A 26,229-nucleotide genomic window follows, 5' to 3' on the forward strand; every position below is an offset into this window, starting at 1 on the left:
CAGCAAAATCTGGAGGTCCCAAAACCAGAACGAAGACCTAAAGACCTGATGTGTCGTTCTGTCTTATATAGGGTTTAAACAAAGAAAATTCCTCAGTCCTGTGTCCTCCAATCATAGAGTTTGCCTATAGGATGCTCATTTGCATGTAATGCATGTTCTTGTGTCAATCCAGTCTGTAGGACAGAGAACCTTATATGGTAAAAACTTGAGTGTGTACCATACAAATGCCATGCTTAGATACCTCAATGTCAAATACAGTGATACAAAGTTTTCAGTCATTTAATTAATTAATTTAATTTAATCTAATTTGTATTCTAATAGAATATCTGCTTCTGGATGTCAAATTTTTGTTTCCTCAAGAATTTAACACTAAACAAACTAACAATTGACAGAAATACACTGACTCTTTTTTTCTGTCTTTAATTCTACAGATATTGGATGGAAACTCAGAATAAAGGGGGCTCACGATTTGTCCTATGAGTCTTGCTGACGGCTCAATGCTCTAGTACAGAGCTACTGCTGACTTTGGTGACTGAGCCTTCCATCAATCAGTGAATTTGATTTTGTTATCCTGGTGTTCCAAGGCTTTGCACTGGCTGACCTACAGCCATGGAGGTGGCCCTAGTAGACTTTGAGAGCCTAGAGGACCTTGATGGCAGCCTTGACGATGAGGTGGACACCTATGCTGATGAGACCACAGCTCTCACAGTGGACATGTCCCCAGAGCACAACAGCCCAGATGTCAGCTACCATTTGCGAGCCCCTCAATTATCCCCCACACTCTCCCCTTACAGCCCTAGGCCTTCCTATATTTGGGAATCCACCTCATCTTCACCCATTCCACAAACACAGATGCTGGGAGTACCTCAGTCCCCAACAATGCCTTCCCCAGGCAGAAAGGGGCGTAGTAGCTGTGCCAGTATGATCTCCAACTGGAAAATGCTATTAAACAGCGAGGGAGTCAAAGAGAGTGAGACAATCTTCAGTAGGCTTGCTAAGGAATGCTGCGAGGATCTGTTTGTAGATAAACGAGGGCTGGATGATGGCGATCAGAAAGTCATCATCAACATTGCTGGGCTTCGTTTTGAGACACAGCTCAAAACATTGGACCAGTTTCCTGACACACTTTTAGGACACCCTTCGAAGAGGATGGACTACTTTGATCCAATGAGGAATGAGTACTTCTTCGATCGGAACCGACCAAGCTTTGACGGGATCTTATATTACTACCAGTCTGGGGGTAAAATCAGAAGACCAGCTAATGTTCCCCTAGATGTTTTTGCTGATGAAATTGTGTTCTACGAGCTTGGACATGATGCCATGGAGCAGTTCAGGGAAGAAGAAGGATTTCTAAAAGATGTGGAAATTCCACTCCCAACCAATGATATATATCGGCAATTGTGGCTGCTGTTTGAGTACCCAGAGAGCTCCAACGCAGCACGAGGTGTAGCACTGGTGTCTGTCCTGATTATTGTGATCTCCATTATTATATTCTGCATGGAAACGCTACCAGAATTCAGAGATGACGCTGACATAGTGGTGCCCACAGCAATATTGCCTTTCAACCAATCTAGAAGTTACCCCTCTGGTTCTGGTGGAAGGCTCACAACTTTCTCTGATCCTTTCTTCTTCATAGAGACTACCTGCATTGCTTGGTTCTTTTTTGAGCTCTGCATTCGATTTGGAGTTTGCCCAAGCAAAAGTGAATTTTTCCATAACCTCATGAACATCATTGACATCATATCCATCATCCCCTATTTTGTAACTCTGATAACAGAGCTGGTTACAACGCCAGAAGAGAGCTCTGGACAGAACATGTCTTTGGCTATCCTGCGCATCATCCGCCTGGTTAGGGTGTTTCGTATATTTAAACTTTCACGTCACTCTAAAGGATTGCAGATCTTGGGACAGACTCTGAAAGCCAGCATGCGTGAGCTTGGTTTGCTCATCTTCTTCCTCTTCATTGGAGTCATCCTGTTCTCCAGCGCTATCTACTTTGCTGAAGTAGATGAACCTAACACACAGTTTGTCAGCATACCTGATGGTTTCTGGTGGGCTGTAGTCACCATGACCACTGTAGGCTATGGAGACATGTGCCCTATTACCATGGCGGGTAAGATAGTGGGCACCTTGTGTGCCATCGCAGGTGTACTGACCATTGCTTTGCCTGTTCCTGTCATTGTTTCCAACTTCAACTATTTCTACCACAGAGAGACAGAAGCTGAGGACAAGCTTCCCTTGTCAGATACTCTTGAGCAAGCCATTAAGGCTGAAGAAACCAAACAGGGAAGTAATAGTTCACTCAATAAAACCAATGGTATCTGGCAGAGTGAAGGGAAATTGTTGTAGAAGAATGTGGAAATTTGGCATGATTTATTTTTAGTGTAATGAAAGCCCTCAAGGAATGACAATATGGAAGCAATTAAATGAGTTGTTTCTGTAAAATACATCATTTTTATTGACCAACAGCTTGTATTACATTTACCTCTTTTTTTTTTTTTTATGTAACATGGCACACAAATAGATTTACATATTTCAACATTATGTTGTAGTTTAAGATGCATAGAAACTGAAAGAAAATCCTCTACAGTCTTATCTCAACTCTATGTTTAACAACTTTCTTTAGTGTAACTGGTCTTATTGTCATCTTTTTGTCCATCAATCCTGTTTGCCCACTAGGTTCTCTACTGTGATTTTGACTGATTTTGCAAGCATGTTTAAAAATCAAATTCGATCAAAGGTTAAAAGAGAGACAGGGAGAGAGAGAGAATGGCCAGATGTTGATGTAATTCAGATTACATTCCATATTCACATTGTGTTTCTGATCACAGGAAGGAGCTTTCCATTCAAAACCAAAACTTTTAAATCATGAAATATGATGAGTTATTGCTTGTTGAAAGCTGGCTAATCTAGTGTGTATGTGTGTGTTTGACACATTACTTGCTCACTGATGAAAGCAAATGCCTCAGAAAACTGATAGGATTGATGACAATTTGACTACAAATAAGACCAATCTCAAATACAACCTCAACTTTCCTGTAAAAGTATTGAAATAGAAGTTGTGTGTAGTATTTAGATCATAGCCCTGCTGTATTTATTCATTTTTAAATGTATTAAGGTTTTAATGTCTTATTTTCAAATAACCGACAACTTACTTCATATTATTTATTTTAATGGTGTGCCTTAAAATGTACAATGTTGTTATACTGTTGAATTTGCCATACATAATCTAAGTGTTATATATAATGTTTTAATATGTTAATGAATTTTTTTTTATCTCAGCTAATTAATTCTGCACTGTTTCTATTCTAGCATTTATTTGTTATAATTGTTTTTCCAAAATGCTTCCCAACAATGAAACTAATTATTATATGAATTACATAAATATAAAGGTATACAAAGTTTATCTGACCCCATCTGTGGAGAAGATATGATTTTCCAGGTGTTGAAAATGCCATGTTTTGTTTTGGATTTTTGTTTTGTTTCTTCTTCTTCTTCTTCTTCTTTCTCTTCTTCTTCTTTCTCTTCTTCTTCTTCTTCTTTTTTATCAGTCATTGGGTAACGTTTTGTGGAAGAAAATCCTTTAGTAATGGAAGAACATTAAGAAACTGAGAGAGAGAAAGAAGAAGCCAAAGTTCATTGTTTAATAAGAGGAATAAAGGGAACTGATACAGGACTAAGGGACCTTAGGGCCAAAATGTCCCCATGACCCATCTTATTTTGCAAGAATAATTGTGAGTTATGCTGTTTTAATGAGACATGTTGGTGGTATGCTTTGAGTTTTTCTTTTACTATAAAATATCATTTGCAATGGAAGTTACATGTTTATCCAGGAATATAATATTTTAAACTAGTTTTAGGCTTGTATAATGTTTCCATTTCTGGTTAACCAAATGATGAAATTAACATTAGACTGTGGCAGAAAAGGTATGTGAACATGTCCTGATGATCATCTGTTTTTCTGAATTCGGTAAATTAATATAATCTGTCATCTAAGTCAAAAGGACAAGCACAATGAGTCTAAGCTACTAAGACAAGATTACTATCTCATTGTTGACCACACCCACACTGACATCCTACAGGAAATACATGAACATATATGCTTTTACTGCAAATGCAGTAAAAGTGTATATTGTTATTTCTTATCAGCCTAATAACTGATTAGCAGGAGGTAACTCTTCGTCCTGGACTAATAAAAGAAATGCTCATATAGTTAAATTATTTATAGCACAACACAGTAACAGGGCAATCGTTTCAAAAGGCCCTTTTGGCAACAACCAGCCAAATGGCAGCTAGTTCCACCTTTACACATTTTACAAATCTGTAATCTATGCAGTTGTCTCCAGACAGTTCAACCTCAGTTTCAGAGGTTAGAAAAACAATTTCTCAGTTTGTAGTTGGGTCTTATGCAAACTTCAGATGTGCTGGGTTGATTTTTTGGGATAAAATAATTTGTACTTCATCTCACTCCTGACTAATGACCACCTCCAGTGATTACTTCCAGCTGCTACTTCTGGTTGCTGTATTTGTTTATCTATAATTGTGTACTCCCTTTGTAGTTATCACAGCTTTGTGCCCACATCTGGCAAACCACTTTATTTGGTCCATTTAAAGTCCAAACATCTCTATATTTTCAGTTATGATTTATCCTTCTGAAGTATTCTTCATATTAGCATGTGCTCCCTGTTAAACACAAGCTAAAAACATTAAAAACAGTATCTTCTCAAAAGTCTAAGCAATCCAGGCCACAAATCTTGATTTATTTGCTGGACTCCAGGTATTAACTCCTGACTTTAATTAACTTCTGTAGCTAATAACAGAATGAGGATCATTTTCTTTCAGCCTCCACATTTAATTTTTAGTAGTATATTCAGCATAGTGACAAACAAAACAATAACTTGTGCAGCTATACTTAAAATTGATTGCTTGTCCATAATTGTTCCTAATTTTATACACAAACACAATTTCAAAATGATCACTTACTTTTTATTGTCACCAAGTTCAGAGTTAGACAATATGTTAATTATATCAACAAGACCATTACACTGTAATTATATGTATGAGACCATGTCAGTATATAATTTACTGCAATACATTCTGGGATTTTGATCTGTCTCTTTTCATGTGTTATTTGTTTTTATATGGGAAAGTGTATATAATGAATATGCATGTTTGTGAGAGAAGATAACATTACGCTCTTTGGTGATCCCCTTCAGGTAAGAAAACCCTTATTACTTTCATTAACCTGTCTCTGTTTTCACTGCAGTGTTGGTGCAATAGACAGTGATAAAGGTCACATGAAAAAAGCATGTGTAAGCACCCTATCACTGGAAGTCCTCCAGACACCACAGGGTTGCCACCCTCTGGTTAACAAGGATTAGTCTGCTATCTATTCCCACATCTCTTTAGACTCTCCTCAACACCTTGTCTCAGACAGAGGAAAGCTGCTGTCATCTAAGTAGTGCAGATGGAATATTTTAATATCCTTTCAGGTTTTCTACTTGTTTAAGCCTCATCTTAAAATGTATTTTAATTAGTTTTTAACGTCTTTCTACACTGAATACTGCACAATGACCAAGCACCAGGCTGGTAGTTGACTAAAAATAATAGACTTAAAGATCATAATTATACTGTAAAAAATTTCAGGACTCTGCACCCAAGTTAAAACATTTTTGACAGAACAAGCAGCCTCACATGTTCTTAAGAATTACCTTAAAAACACAAGTAATTTTTCTTTAGGAAATTCTTCCCATTATTCTTGGCACAAATGTTTATTTTCAACCAGAGTCAGAATCTCTTTTTTGCGATAGAAAAACAGATTTCTTTATTGAAAAACCTTTGCAAGATAAAGAGAAGCACAGGTTTAGTTAGGGAAAAATATGAACACAGCATAAACAGTAATATGCACAAAATAAGTATTTCTATGTATAAAAAACAAAGACTGGGAAATATACTTGAGAATACACTGGGAATCCTCTGCAGTGTGGGGTAATTGCTTTTATTGGCATCTGTAAAGAAATACCAAAGTTGGGTTAGAGAGTCATAAAACATCAAAATATTCACGTCATTTATTGTCATTATTAACATGTTTAAATTAAAATTAAAGGGAGTTATATTTATAAAGTTATCAGGCATAATTGTGTATGTGTGTTTCAGCAGAAGATGTGAAACTAAGCTGCGAATTCTAGGATGTTCAGAAAAATTTCAGCAACTTCTTACACCATCTTAACATCTTTTGAAGAGACATCTAATTTGCAATGCAGATTCAAATGTACCCACAGGCAACTTTAGAGTTGAATTTTGTTGTGTCACATCACAACTGTTGTGTTATCATGCAGAGTTAACAACAACCACAAAAAGTGTTCCTAACATTTCATATCCAGTGCTTCTGACCAAAACAGATCTCAAATTATTTTCAGGTTGGTGTTTTAACTGGCTGTATTAGTGCCAGGAAAATTAATTAATCTTAGACCCTTATCATTCACCACAGAAACAGCAGTAAGTCTTTGATGTTGGTTAATTTTCATACATGAACTGCTCACTTCAGATAAAGGGCAGATGAAGATGAAGACTTTCACAGTGTTTTATATGATATGTGTTGGACCACACACAATTTATGGCCTGCAGCATATTCTAATACTAAATAAAAAAATATTGGAATGGTGGTCATTTAGGGCTCCCTGGATGGATGGATGGATCATCCATTTGTTTCCACAAATGGATGAGTCTTTCTCAGTTTATAGTAACAATATATAGCAGGCCAAAAATTGTATTGAGTTCACTAGGAACAAATCATTAAAAACTTTTTTAAAAGTGTTGCTCTTTATGTTTCCAAATTTATTGATCACCACTTTGGCCTTATGGTTTTCCTCTAGATCTGTAACAAACAGAAAAAAAAACAAAAACAAATATTGTCAAAAAAATTGAGAAAATTAAATCTAAAGTATTAACAAAAATATATATAAAACACCTATGAACCACGTTCACGTTCCTCAAAGATAGACTGAAAGAGGTTTGCCACTGCAGCTCATCATTTTATAGACTTTTTCTGAAAGAACTTTAGTGCCCAGAGAACAAGAGCAAAAGCTTAAGCTAAACACGCCTGATCTGCGTTCCTTCAGAGAGCACTGTAATAACAACCTTCATCCGTCAATAACTAATATAACCACATGAGCAACGGCTAACAGAACAGTTTCATTTACAGATAACAATCGAAATTTGAGTGTGGAGAAAATGTTAACGTTTAAAGGCAGAGTTGATTGTTTTTCATCATGGATGCGTCTGGGACCATTACACAGTGGAAACATGTATTGTGGATATAAGAAATAATATTCCAAAACCTTTTTAAAAGCTCAGAAATACAGTTTTTTTGTGTGTGTGTGTGTGTGTGCTCCAGACAAACTATTTTCAGCAACAAGTCTAAATACCAGGTTGAGTGATGACATTGGGTTCGATCAGTGTTCTTGGTCACATACATTTCAGAGATTGTAGTATTAATCCAGAAAAGTTTGAGATTTTCAAGCTACCTTTGAGATAACATATTTTCCCTCTCCAGTTTGTAAAAAAATTAAAACGAAAAAGAAATAAAAAAAGAAAAGAGGCAATGCCTTAGGGAACATGTTTCACAGATGGGATCAAGTTAAGATGTTGGGATGCACTGTTTTCCTGAAACACCTCTCATTAAAACTACAAAGTTCAGCTTTGGTCTCATCCATCTTCAGAACATTTTTCAAACAGCGTTTTGGCTTGTCTATGTAATCCCTAAAAGTAAAATGCAAATTAGAAGCATAATGTTCGGGTGGGGGAGCTTTCCTCTTTTAAGGCCTGTTTGCTGCTCTCTTAATGATGCAGTCATGATCATAAACAATACAGCATGTGAGAGATCTTTTCACAACTCTTCAACAACTGTTTTTCTGAGCTCTTAAATCTCTCTCTTCATGTCAAGATACAAACATGTGTTGTGTGGATAATAGATGTCATATATGAAAGGCTGCCTGATTAGACTTGATTGTCATCTCAGTGAATAACCCCAGTCAAATATTTATAGTTTCAAATTAGCTTTTCCATCTTTAAAATATACATCAGATCCTTTTCTTGATTTATAAATGATGCAGCTGGATATGTAATCTAATACGTTTAATTGGTTACTATTTTTTTCTTATGGAGCTTCTGTAAATATGTAATTGTTGAAATTAAATTAAATGATTAATATTCAAGCAACTAGAAGTATGGAGCTCTCTTTTTGTTTTGTTTTTTCAAACACCCACATCTCTCAAAAAAAATACATTTTTATATCTGCATACAATGCCACATTTTATCTTCAAGTAATGTTCTAAGGTGTCATCCTAACTGAGATAGCAAGACTGATTTGGGCTCTGTTTCCATGCATTTGAAAACAGCCAACCAATGTTCAAGGACCTTATTTATTTATTTATTTATTTTCTTTTTTGACTTAGCAAATCAGGATGAGACTTGCCTCCAAGATAGAATCTGGGCCTTTGTTGGTGGTTCAGGTTTCTTAACCTGCAATTAGAGCTTTATTTTGACTACAAACACAGTTGAGCCCTATCACTTACAGATTCAAAGTCAAATTTGTAAAGGACACCCATCCAAAAATTTGAATCAGTACATGAGATATCAAATCTGAATGGGGTATCACAGCTTTTGATATTAATCTTAGTATATTTTCCCAGAATCTGTTTCCCAGAAGATGTTTTATGTATGTTTTAAACACCTTTAGTGAATCCAGTTGCATCCTGTGTAAGATTTAGTACCTGGTGGTACTACAGCTGAATTCCATTACAGTCATGAGATACCTCATCAAAGTGTAAGTCGAAATGTAATCCAAGGGATTACCCAAACCCAGTAACAGATACTTACTTTCTGTATTTGTTACATAAACAAAGACAGATCAACACAGTATACTGTTTCTAAAATAACAAATGAATAAAATCACTTTAGTAAATCATACATATTTCCCTATTTGTCTGAATTCCTGGGGTTCACTTTCTAGCCTCAAAAGTGTTTCCAAAAGTCTATATTCCTCATTTAGTTTAAGTAGATTTGAACATATTTGTCACTTGAAGAAACTAGAAACATAAAAACATGGTCACATACTTTATTTATACATGATATAAATGCAGATTAGAGCCAGAGTGAAATTAAATGTCATAGAGTATTTATTCACCTCTTTACTGAACAGACTGAAGAGTAAAATAATTATTGACTTTAAAAAAGAAAAACAAACATTGTGAGAGTTTGTGTGAACAAGCTGAAACTACAGAGAGGGAGATCCCTGTCAAGTGCTCAAAAATGCATGAGAGTGCTCCATCATTAACGAGATGCTTTGATGGAAAGTTCCACAACTGAGGGAGAGATATGAGGAGCAAGGGAGATGAGAAGAGAAAGGAGGTCACAACAAGTGTAGGTTGGAGAAAGAATTGTGTGTGTGTCCAGTGAAAATAAGTAAATTGTCACAGACTTTTTACATACAGTACAGAATACATTTGGTCTTCACGTGGTAGCAGAATTCAATGTGGTCAACTTCAACAACTTGAAAACTGGGGTAAGAGACATACATGCTCCTATAAGAAAAGAAACGGTTAGAAATGTCTCAACTTCATGGCTGGATCATGAGCTCAAAGAATATATAAGAATAATAAGAATAAGAAAACTTTTTTTAGTCCCTCAGTGGGAAAAATGCTTTTTGCAACAGTACAGGTGCAGTAAGCAGAAGTACACACATGATTTCAAACAACAACACACACACAAATAATAAATAATAATATGTACAGTATATGGTCTGACAAGGCGAGTATGTACAGTAGATAAATATGTACATAAACATGTAAACATGTAAACACACTTTACATGTGCCCATCGTAAAGTCTGACAGCAGCAGAAAGGAAAGACTTGCAGTTGCGAGTTCATTTCCCGCTCGTCTCCCCCCTGGTTTTTCTTCTGACACACACACACCCTGTATACATGACTCTCAGCAGCAAGTTTATACGATAGTAGGGCAATCCCAGCGCCCATTAACGTGACGTGGAAATGAGCGGTATTAGTCTAGAAAACTGACAATTGTTTTTTTTTTTGGAGAATTTTTGGATATAGGCTCATGCTATACATTGTGTTTATAAAATCATCAGTCATTTTGTGTTTATTAGGATTCAACAAGTCACCACATTTAAAAATGATCTTTTCATTAATTATTGAATAGTTTGCCTCAATCCAGTCCTTGAAAACTTCAAGCTTTATATATGCTCTATTTATGCAGGTTATTAATAAGTTTTTGTGTTTTTTCCATTACAGATTTCAATAGTCATACACTCCAGTAAGTTGTCAGTTTCTGATGGCATCCTTTGTACCACATAATTGTTTATATTTTTATCCACATGCATGGCCAGTCCTCCTTCACTCTTGTTTTTTCTATTAATGTAATTTAATCATACCCATCCAACATTATTTAACGCTGTTGAAGTTTGCATATAGGCTCTTACTATTATTATTATCTTACATTAAGTGGATGACTGGTAATTTATCATCAGTTTTAATGATGGATTTATTAGACTGTTCATCTGTGTAACAGTAACAGTTGTTGTTAATGTTGGAGTAGAAATTAATATCCAGGTCTATATTATTTTCCAAATCCAACTAATTATATTCCATGTAGTGAAAGGTTTTCAGTCCAGATCCTCATGATCAGCAATCCTTTGGGTTATGTCACAGTTATCTCTTGTTGTAGAGAAATTTGTTCTGTCAGACTGTGTCATAGTTGTATGTTGCAAATTGTGCCCTTTAACTACCTATAAAGATTATAGACAGATAAGAAAAAAAAAAAAAAACACAGTTCTTGCTGAAAGCTCTTTGCCTCTAAAACATCTTAAGGTCATTTGAGGCTGAACCATTGTGGGTGGGAAAGAAGAAGTTCTGAGAAGAAAATGCCACTCAGTGAATTTGTTTCCCTGAACAAATAAGGTTAAATTAAAATCAAGCCATGGGACAATAGTCTCAACAGTCCACTGGATGAGATTTTTACCTTATTTGCTGGTCATAAGAGGACAACATGGGAGTGATGGTTAAATAAAATGTTTGTAGGTTTGAAACTCCCCTCTTCTGAGACCAATTCAGAACAAAGCTGGGTTTCATTGCAGTCAGTCATGGGATGCATTTACCACTCTCTAGTTATTCAAATTTCACAGACAAGAGCAAAACAGGCTGAAGTTGATTATTCTTTTCTGATAAGTTTTTATCTCTGGTTTAAAAAAAAAAGAATGCTTAAACATTACTGATTAAATACTTTTTATCTATACAAAATTTAAGTAGCTTCTCATCTGTACTGTTTTGCTCAAACACTTTTTGCTAACATAACATGGTCAGCACATTAATGCATTCTCAGTGGGAATGCACTGAGGTATTTTTATTCCGAAGTAAGGTAGCAAAGACTTTACGCAATTAAATAATGATAAATTTCCAATCGCTGCTGTCGGGTGCAAATCTCCTATCTCCAAAACTGTCATTTTTCAAATAATGAAAAAAACTGTATGGTTTTGTAATAATTGGACATAATGTCATCAAAATTGGTATTGTGTTTTTTCACATCATATATCTTTAAATATTTGTAAAACAACAGACAGCCATAAAGGGTGACCAATAGTACTGATTTATGAAGGAAAACAAAAATCACAAATTTTGGACATCCACACCTGGACCTGGTTGAAAAGAACTATTGGGGTTAAGAAGATTTTTTAATGCTATTTGACTTGATGTTAAACTGTTACTACCATATTTACTTTTGTTATACTCTTTTCTTAAATGTGAAATGTATTTCTTTTCTTCTTTGCTCAACCCTTCCCTGATCTGTGTTGCATTTTAGCTTGAAAATCTATGATGTGTTGTGGGTGGGTGGGATTTTTCATGGGAAACATTAAATGTTATACTTAGTAAGACTGAAATTTATATTTCGATCTGTTCTAGAAATAATACTATATGCTGTCAAAAGAAAAGAGAGATGGGGATGATAAAGATTGGGCAGAATGAGGAGAAATGGAGCTCTGCCAGTCTATTAAATATTCCCAGTGCCAGCAATCGTCACCATAAGACACATTTTCTAAAACCTAATCAACTAAGGACAATTAACAATGAGATGATATGGAAGAAGCTGAAGGAGGCAGAAAAAAAGACTAAATAGAAAAATAGAAAAAATGAAAATACTGTCCTTCTAAGAGTAGAACGACTCTTAGAAGACACACATCCACAGAAACAATCCACAAGCTAACTCTCATTAAAACATGTAAACACACCCTAGTGAAACATCTGTTTGATTAAGTGAAGTGAATTATTCTAAAATGTCCTTTCCAGATTCAACAGATTTCCCACCCTTAAGGCTGAGTGTGACACCAACATATAGTAAGTACTGAGCACCTATGGCCTCAGAATTTTCTAGATCATAGATTTCTGTTAACCACATATTGAGATGGTAGGCCCCTGTATGTGGCACAAATATAGACAACAGTAATAATTAACTGCTTGCTAACACATTTAAAGGGTCAATGCTTACATGTTGATTTCAAAATTAGATGGGAAAAAGATTTGCAATGAAGATTTCATACAATCTGCAAAAATGTTGGGATGAAGAAAAGTTTTTAAATTATAAAAATCACATTCATGAATAGGAAGGACAAATGGTCATACATTGAAACTAATGGTAAATCATGTTAACTATAACAATGTAATTTTTTTTTTTTTTTTTTTTTTTTTCCAGTTGTCCAAATGTATATTTTGTGACCTAATCATGTGCATTAATTCTAACTGTAACCTATGGATGAGAATGAAGTAGAAAAGTCACAACTTTCTGAGTGGAGGGCAGTACAAAAGTGTTGAATGAGTCTCAAACTAGCAATCTCTTTTTATTCAATCGATTAGCTCCTTCTGTCATAACATTCCTCTTAAGCATTTGAGGCCAAAGCGTGGAAAGTGTATGTCATGATGTACCAGCACATTTCAAGAGTAGACCAACGTAATGATCTGTCATGAGACTTGGTGGCTGAGAGATTCTGCCTCTCTGCGATGATCCTATTAAATGTGTAACTTCATTGTTACTGATCAACCTAATTTGTAAATAAACACTCCACAAGGTGTTTTTTTTTATATGTCTGTTTATTATTTCATCAAAATTGCTTTATTATTATGTACACTATACAACGTCTCCACTCTTTTACTGCCTCTCTTCCATTTTCTTCTGGTATTCCAGCGAAAGTGAGATTTATTTATTTTTATTTTTTGGAATTTGGTGGTCGATAACTAGGTTAGACTTCGACCTGATGATATAGAGATAGAAAAGGTTAAGACAAATCTAAATTGTTAGCATTTGACCTCAGAGTTATTTCTACAATTTTTTAAAAATAAGACTGAACAGAACCCATACATGAACTGACCAAACTGCATCGTGACTTGTGATTTCAGTGACATCTTTTCTTCCCATATCCAGTTTAATTTAAGTTTTAATGCTACATTTTATTAGGAAATAGTTACTAGTAAATTACTGTATACTTACCCATAACTAATGCACTGAAAGCAATGGAAAGTGGCAAACATGTTGCTCTTTATTTACCCATGACACCTCAGAATCACCATTCTTCTGTTGGAAGAAAGAAGTCTTTGAGACTTGGATTATAGAGTCTTTGAGATATCCATGTTTTTTTTCATCTGTATGTTATGAAAGTATTTTAAATGGACTGCATTCAAATAGAGCTTTTGTCAGACGACTTAAAAGTGCCATAAACTCACAGAAACTTACACAACAGTCTCTCTTCCGTTCTTCTGCTACTATATATTATTTTAATCACTTCTCATCTTCATTTTTTTTTTATTTTTTTTTTTAATAAAACAGAAAAATAAACTGACACGAACTAGTGAAAATGAACTGGCATAAATCCTTGCTATACAACATCTTAGGTCATGAGGATGATGAGAAAATGTCATGAGCTTTTTAAGGTATACTGTAGCCACCGAAGAGATAAGTAACAGTTTGTGTCATAATTCTACTTACATCCGTCATTTTCCCAAATGAGAGTAGAGGAAAAGAGAATAGAGGAGACCTTTTTATCATGTACATTTGAACCCCTGCATGTTTCAATTACACAGATACTGTCGCCTGTCTCTGCTCTGTCATTATAAAGCCAGCTGGTGGATCAGTGGATGAACAGTAGCAGATGTTTGTGTTATCCGTATGATCCATCAACACTCATTATATAAGAGGATTTCTCTGCAGGTAATAGGCCATCAGTATTAGAGAGGCCATGGAATGCAGTGATCAAAATCATCCGCTCTAGCTCTGTGCCAACACATGCTTCTGCTCAGAAATGAGTGTGAAAGGTGGATTAGCTTATCAAATGGATATGTGGCGTAGTTTTGAGGTAGACATTTAAAAGAGCCAAATCCCTGAATCAAGTATATATATATATACATACTTTTGGCAATTTTTCCCCCCACATTATGTTACCTTTGTATCACATAAAAACAAAGTAGTCATGTTTCACTGTTGGACTATGCTAAAGAAAAAAACATCTGGACTTTCCAAACAGCTGGAAAAAAAACAAAACTGATGCAAAAACTTTAAATGACACATTTAAACTAAACTTCCAACAAGTTTTTAAATATTTTATAAGCAATGGGTGTTTCATGTTTCATTAACTAAAAAAAAGCACTTTTTGCCATGAAAGGCACTAACCACGACCCATTAGGAGCAATTTAGAGTTCGGTGTCTTGCTCAGGGAAACACCAGCTCAACAGGCCGAGGATCGGAACAGCAACCCTCAGGCTACAAATTTTATATATACATATATATATATATATATATAAATATGGGTTTATGACAAATCATTGCATTCTTTTTTTGTTTACATTTTACACAATGACCCAACTTTGGGGGATTTTAATAGCTATAACTTCGCTATAACTTCAACCTAACCAATTTGCTAAAGTAAAAACCACATTTGTCCAACTACATAGATGGTTTTTACTCTTTTGGATGACATATCCTGTCTATCCAGAGGATATACTGATTCTCTTTGGGTAAAGTTCCTTACCCTTTAAGTGAAGGCAAAAATTGCAGAGTTACAGATGTGTGTGGTAGGATTATGATATGTGGACTGAATATGGCTTTCAATGATATCAATATGTTTCTGACATTGTGAGTTGAACGTTAACAGCTGTCAGCAGTAGTACCACAAAACACCAGAAAATCATTATAGATGTCAAATCCGACATATTTCAAAGCAATATATTTTATTCATTTGCAGTCACATAAAAGGGTTACCACATCACTTTCTTTCTAGTTATAATAAATTGCAATAGAGTCAAAGGTTTTTGCTCAAACAACATCATCAAATGCAATGACACAAATACTGAATTAGTAATATTTTCCTAGAGCACATCTAAATAAAATGAGGGCATATAAAAAGGTCACTGAGACTCACCACTGTATCAGTGCACTGAATAGTGAGGGAAAAGGCATACAGTAAAAGATGAGTTAAAGCATTGTTAAAGTAGTACATCAGAGAAATATATGTCAATTTTCTCTTTCACAAGAAACATGGAACACTCCAGATAAACACCCTGGAGCTCCAGTTTAAAATATGACTCAGATTACTTAGTGTTTTTTCAGGGATGTTCAGCTGGATACTTAATATGTTCTTAAATAAATGGAGGGCTGCATGAACTTACCCCTGCACCTTATTTAGAAGTACCATAATTACATACAGTAAATCATATATATCTGACTATAAGACATTTGATTGAAATTTTGAAAATCAAGCAAAGATGATGTTAACATGGTCATTGGACCTCACATGAAAGGACTCATAAAACTGCACATCAGATCAGGCAACCACAATTCTAAAAACACTGGTACAGTGTTTTGTTGTTGTTGTTGTTTTGTTTTTTGTTTTTTTATTAAAACCAGAATATTCCATTCACAAAATAATTTAGGAAGCATATAAAATGATAAGTGAGACACTTTATTTCATTGGAAATATTTGTTCATCTATATTTAATGGCATTAACACATTTTAAAAAACATTGGAAGTGGATGTTTACCACTATGTAACAGCTATTCTTTTAAAGACAACATCTATGCAGTAAGTCAAGCTATACTTATAATTAATTTCTCTTATAGAGAAAAAAAAATGAAGGTACCTCACTGTGGCTCAATTTCTTGATACTTTTCTTTTCCAATCTTTATTTCTATACTTCTGAAAGACTCTACCTCTCTAAGGTGCTCTTTTTATATCCATCATGTTTCTGTCTTGTTGCCAGTTAACCCAATTAAAAGCAACATGTTCTATGCAGTTAAGCAAACTAGCAATTCTTACTTTTTCTATATGTCCTGTAAACTGACTACTGATCTAACAACAACAACAACAAATACTATCGGATCTAGTCTTGGTTGGATGCATGCACTACCACATAATATAGTTTAAAAGTATGAAATTACAGAAATTGTAACATAGAATGCATTGAACTCACTTAAAACATCAAGCACTTTTTAAGCTGGCTCTAAAAGGGTTTGTCTGAATAAATATATGTTGTAAGCTATGCAAATAATGCAATATTTATATTCCAGCTTGGTGATGCATTGATACAATGTTGTTGTCTTGTTGAGCTCTTGGTGATGAATCCCTTCTCCCTCAAAAAAGCTCATTTTGTGGTTAAAGTTTGAGCCACTGCAACAGCAGGATGAGATTCATCACTCTAAAACAAAAAGATGATTGAACAACAATACAAACAGGAGTTAAATGATATAAGTATGGAGGCAGATCACTTTAGTAGGCAAATTTTCATCCTTAAACCATTCATTCATTCATTCATTCATTCATTCACTCATTATCTGTACCACTTTCTCCATTAAGGGTCGCAGGATCCTTAAACCACTAAACATAATTTCCAGTGTAATAATTAAGAATTTTTTACCTGTCTGACACATTCTTCTTCATGGTGCAGATGAGAATGCTGAAAAAAAAAACGCTGCAATTTTTCAGGCTAAGCCAAGTCCAGATAATTAAGTCAGGCATCTCCCTGAACAGCATCTCCAATCTAGTGGAAAGAAATTAAATCAGTACATGAATTTGAAGCTATAAACATAAACTCAAGAAAATAATCAAACATTAATTGCAGCATAGTATGTTTTACATTATGAAGAGGGGGTAATATTACAGGGGTAGATAGATGGGTGAAATATTTACAGAAACATGCAGCTTTTATCTCTGCATGCTTCACATTTCCCTCTCATATTTCAGAGTAAGCAGCATTTTAGGTTTTGCTTCTTTAAATAAACCACTTTACTTAGTTAAAATCTATGGACACAGAGAAACCTATAATCCTCTTTATAAGCTTAATATTAGACCTTTCTTTCCTTTCCTTTCCTTTCCTTTCCTTTCCTTTCTTTTCCTTTCCTTTCTTTCCTTTTCTTTTCCTTTCCTTTCCTTTCCTTTCATTTCCTTTCTTTTTCTTTCCTTTCCTTTCTTTTCTTTTCTTTCCTTTCCTTTCCTTTCATTTCCTTTCTTTTCCTTTCCTTTCCTTTCCTTTCCTTCCTTTCCTTTCTTTTCCTTTTCTTTCCTTTCCTTTCCTTTCCTTTCTTTTCTTTTCCTTTCCTTTCCTTTCCTTTCCTTTCCTTTCCTTTCCTTCCTTTCCTTTCTTTTCTTTTCTTTTCCTTTCCTTTCATTTCCTTTCTTTTTCTTTCCTTTCCTTTCTTTTCCTTTTCTCTCCTTTCCTTTCCTTTCCTTTCCTTTCCTTTCTTTTCCTTTTCTTTCCTTTCCTTTCTTTTCCTTTCCTTTCCTTTCCTTTCCTTTCCTTTCCTTTCCTTTCTTTTTCTTTCCTTTCCTTTCTTTTCCTTTTCTTTCATTTCCTTTCCTTTCCTTTCCTTTCCTCTTTGTATGTCTGAGGTGCAGCTGCTCAATCTCAAACCACAAAAGATGTGACTTTGGGTTCTAAGTCCCATGATGTGGTTTTAGTTATTAGATAAGTTTAAAATGAAATGTTAAATATTTTAATCAATATGACTATTTTCTCATCAGAAAGCTGCAACAATTTTAAATGATTAGGTATGTCTGTGGTAACATCACAGTAAAAGGAAAAAAATAGACTACATGAATAAAAAGTAAGTTAAAAAACTTAAATGGTTGGATTTTTTTCTGTTTGATAGAAAGAAGATTTAAAGTACACAAATGTATCATCTAATCTGGTGACCTGAGTTATGTTTTTCTTTACCTTTGCCTGATGCAGAGTAGGGCTGAAAACACCAAGACGAGGAGTAGGAGCAAGTTGGACAAGATTCTGGCTGGTAGACCATGGATGCTCTGATGAGCCATCACATTGCCCAGAAGAACTGAAACATAGATATAGAGGTGACATAATAAATGAAAAAGCAAAAGAAAAATCAGCCTCAATTCTCATCATTTTAAATGAGAATTGGTTCTCAATTGACTTATCTGGTCAAATAAAGGTGAATAAATCTTAATTAAGTCAAAATCAAATCAAATTTATTTATAGAGCCGCTTTCATGAGCAAAGCAACACAAAGTGCTTCACATAATAACAACAAATTATGCATAATAAAAACAAAATTTTACAAGCCTTCACACACCAAAGTATATAACAAAAAATTAAAAACACACATATAAACAAAGAGCATGTACACTCCCCTCACCCACCCATACCCCATTCTGTACGAACATGGCAGAGGAGATTTTTATTTTCCTTTTAATTTCTTTACAAACATTTCAAAATTCACAGTTGATCTTTTTCTTACTACTTAAAAATTCTGCCTGTTTGTGGTTGTGATGTTCTTCATGATTCACCATCTGAGTATACCAGGAACAAACACTGCTTGTGCATTTAGCGTGTGCCTTTATTTAATTTTCAGCGCTTGCATCTTTGAATTTAAAAGTGTTTTCTTGCAATTCTTTTGTATACAATTTGTGTTTATTCATCCTGTATTTGGCATGGTGAAGAGGCAGTTGCTGCATCACAAATCACAAGAAAAGTAGCTTTCTCTGTGGAGTTTGCATGTTTTCCCTGGGGCCTCTGCAATATCAGGTGTGATATGAATATTTCTTTATAAACTAAAGGAAGCTACTGAAGCTACTGATACTGTGTTTTTGTGTGTGCATTCTTACCATTCTTCACCACATCAAAATGAAGAAGATGATCTCTTGCGGTTTCTGAGTCCATGGAGTTGACCATCTGCATGGATCTGAAGTCTGCAAAAGATGTCAGTGTAGCCTCCTTTTCCACCTTCATCTCGTCTTCTACTTTTGTGTTCTCCAGTTGCATGGGCACATTAGTTTGGTCACTGCATAATGAGCTTTGGGGCAACTTGTAAGTTACCACAGATGGGACCAGATCTGAACAGAGGGAGGGACATGGAGGAGAAATTTAGATAAGATGAAGTGTGAATACGCCTAAAACTTTAATTCTTCATTTGACCCACCATTACTAAGAAGGAAAAAATTAGCATCTTTGTAGCCACTGTGGAAGGCTTGCTCAAGAGTCTACCAAGAGAAAGAAAACAAATTCAATGTAAGTTTTAGACAGTCCTGTTTCATTCACAGTGATTTATCATCATCTGTATGGTAGAGATTTATGACATGAAAACTGCATTTGTATCTGTTTTAATATTCAGATTGACATTTATATTTATTGATTTTTAATAAAATTGTATTGTGTTATGTTAATCCATCAAAAACTCTTCAATCTTCATGTATTACAAACTTATTTGGGTGGGATTATTGACCTAAGGGATGTTTATGGAAATGACTTCTTGGTCAATGATAAGCACGTTAAAGACAGTCTGGTGAGAAACCAGATGACAGTACAACAAGGATCTTACCGCCAAAGCCACAGGGTAAAGGCCATTGAGGATCCTGAAGCTGTTTGCAATGTTTAACTTGAGATTGACCCCACTGAATACCATTTCTATTACGCAAGGTGGGTCATAGGGGCAGATGTCAGCATCTCCTGAGAATGGGCACACGGTCAATGTGCGACCGGCTCCATCGGGCAATCTTGGCTGCATGCCGCTCAAACCACCATCTATGTAATGCTGTCAGACAGGATTACAAATATAACTGAAGAGCGCGAACAATACGCCTGATTTTGTGAGAGGACCAGTAAACAGTTACTCACTACTCCCTTGAAGGTTGGAGGACGAAAACCGCTGTGTCCAGGAACAAAGCAGCTACACAGCAGGGCCTGTGGACAACAGAGGAGTATTATAAGACTGCTAAAAAGCAGGATTCTCCCAGACACACAGAAGAACTACTTTAGTAGAAGTACAAAAACCAGCCTCTAAAAGTAATTTGTTATAAGTAAATGTCCTGCACTGGCAATGTAACTAAAGGTTTGCGAGTATTTTAAGTACTGTTGTGAGATACTTACAGCAACAGTAACATAAATGTAACAACAGAAAGTACTAACACTGGAAAAGTGTCATTGGTGGCTGAAGTTATCACATTATAAGATTCTAGTGACTACTACATTCATATAAAAGCAGGATTTTTACCATTTTAGGAAGACTAGTTAAAACTTATTTTAACTTTTCTTGCACAGGATTGTAGTTTCTATTTATAATTAATTAAATAATCCACAGATTTCCCTCAGCATTGAATATTTGATACTTTGGCAATAGAGATACCTGCAAAAAATAAAAAGTTCCTAACAGTTATGAAGTGCAGTGCTTGCTTACCTGTATTACATCTTCTTTGGACTGGAACTCAGACATAATGAAGTGTTTCCCATCAGATAGGCGGGTCATTGCAACACCAAGGCGACCATTAGCCACACAGTGTGCGTCAGCAGGAAGATATTTATGTAAAACAAACTTTAACCACTCAAAAACATCGATCGCGGGGTGAAATGGTCCAAGTCTGAAACCCATCACTTTTTTGGCAAAAAGAAGTAGCTCATCCCGTATGGTAGCTATAAGATAAGACAACATTGAGTTAAAAGTTATTTAAACATACAACCAAAGTAAGTCTATAACACACAATATGGTCACTTACTGAGGTTCATTTCACAGACCACAGCAGCTGCGATTAGAGATCCAGCAGATGAACCGAGGATGCAGGGTGCTGAGCGCAATATCCAGGGTGCATACTTGAAAAAGCAGAGGGCAACACCCAGCTGGTAGGTGGACAGAAATCCAGATCCAGAGAAAGAAATGTCTTTGGGAAATTCATGGTAGTGACAGTTAGAGATGCTGGGGACCATTTTCTAAATTGTTTCAAAGACCCGTTGATTCTTTTTTTAATTGGAAAAACATTAGCACTCTGGCAAAAACCTTAAGTCAGGAAAGTAAAGTTGTGTTAAACAAAGATGATGCAGTCAGTAAAAAAGTGACTGACTATTGCTCAACCAGTGTCTTTAAATACATTACAATTTGACACATCTTATTGGTTATGCCCATGTGACATGGCAGTCTCAATGGCTTTTTGTCCATCTCTTAAGGCATTTTAAGTTCTTCAGACTGTTATGTAGTTACATAGAACTGTAGTTACATGGAAAGGATGACAGATAAATGATTGGATTTATTGGATTTTAAAACACAGTAGCTTTAAAGAAATTTACTATTGTTATTCATTCAAGAAAAAAAATTATATCAATAACATCATTGAATTCATAGTCTCATTTCATTTACTTTTTTATTTCACAAAAAAAAAAAAAAAAATGTAAATGATTTTCTTATATGAATATAAATTCCAGTGTATGAGATGATTTGTAGACAGTCAATGAAAGTTAGAATTTAGGGGGGAAAAAGCCGCCAGCATACACCTAAATAACTGTGCAACCACAGCACCCCCTGCTGGTGCTGGGACTGGTTTTATGTTGTTGGATAAAATACTTCTGGTAAAAATAATGATGTTGTTTTTGTCACTTTGAATCGCCATGTTGCTTAATTTTACCATCTAATTACATTTCCTTTGCTTTATTCGTGTGAAAGAACGCACAGTTACCCAGTTTCTTTCTATACCAAATAAAATATTTATTTCACAATGCAGAAAAAAACATCTTCAGTAAAAAACTGACATTTAAATAAACATTTATGTGTAAAAACCATTACCGCTGCTACATCTTGCAATGAAACCTGAATGACCCACATCACATCCACCACCCACCTGCAAGACTGAATATGAAATAGTCTGTGTGTTGCAGTTGTGTTAAGCAAGCCTGAGAAATTTAAGTTCTGATGATTGTTAGCTAAATATTGATATTATTTTGTACCACAAGTTTTCTTGTTAGTGTTAATCCAGATCACATTTATAGTCATTAACAGCAAAGACAGAAAAAAAATCAGCTGCAATTGAGATGAGTTTTAGTATTGTTGTACTTTCATCCCCATTTGTTTTTTTGTTTTGTTTTGTTTTTTGTTTGTTTGTTTGTTTATCTCACTTCAGCAGCCGCTGAAGAAGACTGTGGAGAAGCCCGATCGGGTGAAACCTCAAAATGATCCTCAATGAATTCATGTACGGGGCTGTTGTCTTGAAAGTCCCCATCCTGAGGTGGAGTGCGCCCAGGGGACCCAGCAGCATCAGCCTGCTGTTTCCTGATGCCCTGTGGGAGTTTCAGAAACCTGCAGGGGAAGTCAAAGAAAAAGCTGTAATAATAATGCTGCTTGCTTTTCTGAGGAGACAAAAAGTGAATGAAAAAGAAAAATGGACAGAGACCTGAAGAGGAGTTTTTGTCCTCGCTCTTTTTTGATGATGTTGAGCTTGTAGTAGTGACGCAAGGCACGGGACATTTTCTCATAGGTCATGTTGTCCCGGTTCTGTCAAAAGAGTTTTCAGACCGTCAGGGGCCAGGCAAAGCATGATTTTACTCCCATATCCCCTGCTTATGCTGAATAACTGTCTTCATGTGCGTTATATTTTCCTGTTGGATGAAACACAAAAGTAGTAAACTCACCTTGTGGTTTCCCCACAGACGTGCCAATCCATTGGGGTCAACTACCCTGAACACCAGGCGGTCTGTGTCTTCCCATCGAATGTAGTCATGGTAGCGGTCATCGCACAGCAGCTGATACACATAGTCCCACAGCAGTCTGCACTCTGACCATGATTAAAACAGCAGTAACACACAGTTATTTGGTTTCGTAGTTCTTTAAAGCACCTGCATTACAAATACTAATTTTATATCATTTTTCTCTTATAACTCAAGATCAGAATATTTGTTTAATATACTGTTTAGATAACAGCTCTATAACAGTAAAATATGAATGAACAATGTAAAAGAAGTCAACAAGATGCAAATATTTCTGTCTGTAGACTGATATTTGCATGTCTGAAAGGAATTGTTAGTTTTTGAAAGTGGATTTTGTTCATTCATTTGTAATCAGTCAGTCTACTTTTACAAGAATGTGTGAAATCATCAACTATCAGAACTTTGGTGGCTGATATTTAAGGACTGGTAAATGTGAGTTTTTCTGCTGACTTTGTTGTAAAATTGATACTCAGTTTTTTGGTATATCTCTGCAGATTTTATGTGATGAAATTTTTGGGGTTTTTTTTGTTTTGTGTGTGTGTATGTCTGTAAGTGGTTCTCAACAAATGAATAGAACAATACCTGGGATGCGACCATTGGCTTTGTGCAGTGGACTCCTTGGCTTCTCTCGACTGGACAGGTTTAGAGGCTCCTGGAGGAAGTTCTCTGTTAGGGGAGGACACTGACCTTGTTTGTGCGGAAGTGTAGATACAGCTGTTGATTATTAGCAGAAACAGAAAGCGACAAAAAAAAAAAGAAAGAAAAAAGAGAGACAGAAAATGCATTCTCATGCTTATTATTAGAAATGCAAGGCAAAATATTGCAGTATTTCTGGCAAGTTTCCATTTATACCCACTATTATGTGTGAGTGGAACAGTGTAGGGGTGAATGATGGGGCGATCTCTTAGAGGTGACACAGGCTCAGGTGCGCTGCTCACAGTGGCTCCAACAGCTGCAGACACTGTAGTGGTGGCAGGATGTGATACTGCAAGACAGAAAAATGAAGAAATGTGAAATGCTAAAAAAGAAAGCAAAAGTTATTTTACCACAGTTTGAAAATTTAAAATGAACGGATTAATGTAATGTTAAACATGAAGAAGCCATTTTTTATCTTGAAAGCAGGACAAAGTCAACACATTGGACTCTGGATTTGTAAGATCAGTAATTCTTGTTGCCACAACTCATTGGCACACACCCTACTTCCTACAATGGAAAGCACCTTTTTATGGTAGATACAAACACAGAATGTGTGTGGTTGTAGAGTACGTGTGTGGTTTTATAGTTTTTTAATACAGAAATACTGCGCTTTTATCTCCAATACATTTATTTGTTGTGAGGAGTTGTAATGAATATACTTTTTACAAAGCATAGTATACAGAATTATCCATTATAATAATCAAAAAGTAAAAAAAAAAATCATAAGTGGCAAATAAAACATATAGAAGAAAATGAGAATAGGTAAGCAATGGTCAAGCTGGGGCAGGTTTAAAGAAGGAAAGGAAATAAGCTAATGGCTGTATTCACAAAAGAAAGAGAAAAACCAAAACAGAAAGCATAAACTCAGCCTTGATGTGTTTGTACATGCTGATCAGAAGTCATTTGGATCCATATTATAACTTAAAATAACAAATTTGTTTTCATAACTCAAGGATTAGCTGTGTAATGACACTGTATGTAATGTGTGTGTGCACACAGGACATATTTATCTATTTGCAAGAACGTGTATCTATGTGTAGATAATTCATTGCCCAGTTCTTGATTAGATGTTATATTTGTACAGTTTGGGCATTTATCTCATATCTCAGTCATTCTATCTTGAGAGGTCATTAGCTCATTTGTGGGATAAAAACCCATAAAAACTTAGGAATAAAATCGTAATTCCGTAAATCAAATTTTCACTGACCTGGTGGGCCACTAACTGTCAAAGACTGTGGCTCTTGCACAGTGTGAGAGGGTATCTGGCAACTGGCTTCAACCAGAATGTGCCCACTTGCCACAGAAGACAATGTATTAGGGGGCTCACAGACAACATTTCTCCTTGGCTGCTTCACACACTGAAGGATCTCATACAGAACGTCTCCTGTAGAAAATCCAGAAGATCTCAAGAAAACACAGACAAAGCAACATCAGCACACTGTTTCAATGCACGGACACTTCTCTCTACCTGAGCTGGGGCAGCGGCGTCTGAAGTCTTCTTTGGTAAGGAGGCACAAGGCTCTGCCATTCATTTCAAAACATCCCTTTTCTGGCTTTCGCAGTGAGTACTCCTTCTGAGCCCAATAGAGCCAGTGGGCAACATCTTCCTTGTCCCACAGAGATGGGTTTATTCCTATTAGATGCACAGTTTAATATAAAGCCAAACAACACTGGCTGCATATGGCTTTTGAAGGTGCTGACTTTAAAAAAAAAAAAAAAAAGTGAAACGCATAGAGGAGAATCTGACTCACTCAGGCGTCCAGGTAGCTGCCACAGGTCTTCCTGAGTTGGAGAACTGACTAAAAGAACCTGATTAGGTGGGGGGTGAATCACACTTGGAGGAAGGTTGACTTGAATTCCTTGCATTTCAGATGGATTATTTGCTCCGTTTTCTTCCTACAAAACATCCACACAAACATGAATAGGCCTACACAAACTTCAGTGCCAAACAGCCATGCAGAGCAAAAGTAACCTAAGATTTTAAAACAGCATAAACAAGATTTACACCTTTCTCCCCTGACTCCACTCTGATATTACAGGGATAAATTAGCTCCAATTTCTGGGCTTTTTTTTCCCACTTGCAGTTTAATTTACCTTGATCGAAGGTGACGGGAAGGTGTTCGCCATGGAAATGTCTTTATTCGATGGAGCAAAAAAACAGCATGGTTTCCTCGTAAGCAGATGTCCCGTTCGTCCACTACATGAAATAATCTAAAGGTTCAACTAGGCCAAACTCAATTCTAAATGAAAATAAAAGACGTTATCTTATTAAATAAATGCTGTACGATTTTCACATTCGACCCTTCCGGGAAATGAAAACGAAACATAATCCTCGCAGGGGGGTGTGTGTAAAACAGGCTCGTTGGAGGAAGCAACGACAGGGGATCCTACTTCCAAAACAAGCATTTGTCTTTATTTGATAACAGATAATTGTGGGACGGCTCCGCATTTTAATCTTTGTAGGCTAATACATGAAACGTAACACAATAAATGTGATTTT

The 26,229-nt window shown here is 35.7% G+C and overlaps 3 protein-coding genes and 1 long non-coding RNA gene across 5 annotated transcripts; 1 reads left to right on the forward strand and 3 right to left on the reverse strand.

The window, feature by feature from the left end:
• The first annotated feature begins 446 nt into the window (after positions 1–446).
• Positions 447–2,514, forward strand: LOC121651987 (potassium voltage-gated channel subfamily A member 10). Its single transcript, XM_042004492.1, has one exon. It carries the CDS (start codon positions 610–612, stop codon positions 2,347–2,349), a length of 1,740 nt encoding a protein of 579 aa, XP_041860426.1. The 5' UTR covers positions 447–609; the 3' UTR covers positions 2,350–2,514.
• A 14,507-nt stretch (positions 2,515–17,021) lies between these two features.
• Positions 17,022–19,295, reverse strand: LOC121652019. Its single transcript, XR_006012552.1, has 3 exons — positions 19,175–19,295; positions 18,268–18,385; positions 17,022–17,094 (listed from the first exon to the last, which is right to left on the reverse strand). It is a non-coding gene; the product is annotated as an uncharacterized LOC121652019 (long non-coding RNA).
• Positions 19,296–19,298: 3 nt separating this feature from the next.
• On the reverse strand, positions 19,299–21,266 carry LOC121651913 (patatin-like phospholipase domain-containing protein 2; the record flags this gene model as incomplete). The annotated part of the gene is made up of 6 exons (XM_042004367.1): positions 21,059–21,266; positions 20,743–20,975; positions 20,184–20,249; positions 19,888–20,100; positions 19,489–19,549; positions 19,299–19,402 (listed from the first exon to the last, which is right to left on the reverse strand). Coding segments are annotated over exons 1-6 (885 nt in total), but the record flags the coding sequence as incomplete, so codon positions are not given.
• Positions 21,267–22,266: 1,000 nt separating this feature from the next.
• etv7 (ETS variant transcription factor 7) lies at positions 22,267–26,071 on the reverse strand. 2 transcript variants are annotated; one of them, XM_042004505.1, is made up of 9 exons: positions 25,824–26,071; positions 25,481–25,625; positions 25,198–25,362; positions 24,937–25,113; positions 23,890–24,018; positions 23,616–23,699; positions 22,959–23,101; positions 22,721–22,821; positions 22,267–22,626 (listed from the first exon to the last, which is right to left on the reverse strand). In XM_042004505.1, exons 1-9 carry the CDS (start codon positions 25,854–25,856, stop codon positions 22,437–22,439), a joined length of 1,167 nt encoding a protein of 388 aa, XP_041860439.1. In that variant the 5' UTR covers positions 25,857–26,071; the 3' UTR covers positions 22,267–22,436. The 2 variants fall into 2 exon arrangements, with proteins under 2 accessions (XP_041860439.1, XP_041860438.1); XM_042004504.1 differs by having other exon boundaries at positions 23,616–23,747; positions 25,824–26,067.
• Between the last annotated feature and the right edge of the window lie 158 nt (positions 26,072–26,229).

The sequence above is a fragment of the Melanotaenia boesemani genome, chromosome 13 (assembly GCF_017639745.1).
Source record: "Melanotaenia boesemani isolate fMelBoe1 chromosome 13, fMelBoe1.pri, whole genome shotgun sequence".
NCBI classification, from domain to species: domain Eukaryota; kingdom Metazoa; phylum Chordata; class Actinopteri; order Atheriniformes; family Melanotaeniidae; genus Melanotaenia; species Melanotaenia boesemani.

Bases quoted from the DNA above. Each gene is read 5' to 3' on its own strand.
- LOC121651987 (XM_042004492.1), top strand. From the start codon at position 610: ATGGAGGTGGCCCTAGTAGACTTTGAGAGCCTAGAGGACCTTGATGGC.
- etv7 (XM_042004504.1), bottom strand. From the start codon at position 25,856: ATGGCGAACACCTTCCCGTCACCTTCGATCAAG. The intron at 24,019-24,936 runs GTCAGTGAAAAT...TCTGTCTTGCAG, and splicing joins GACAGTTAGTGGCCCACCAG to TATCACATCCTGCCACCACT. The intron at 22,627-22,720 runs GTCTCTGTCCAT...CTTCCCCTGCAG, and splicing joins GGACAAAAACTCCTCTTCAG to GTTTCTGAAACTCCCACAGG.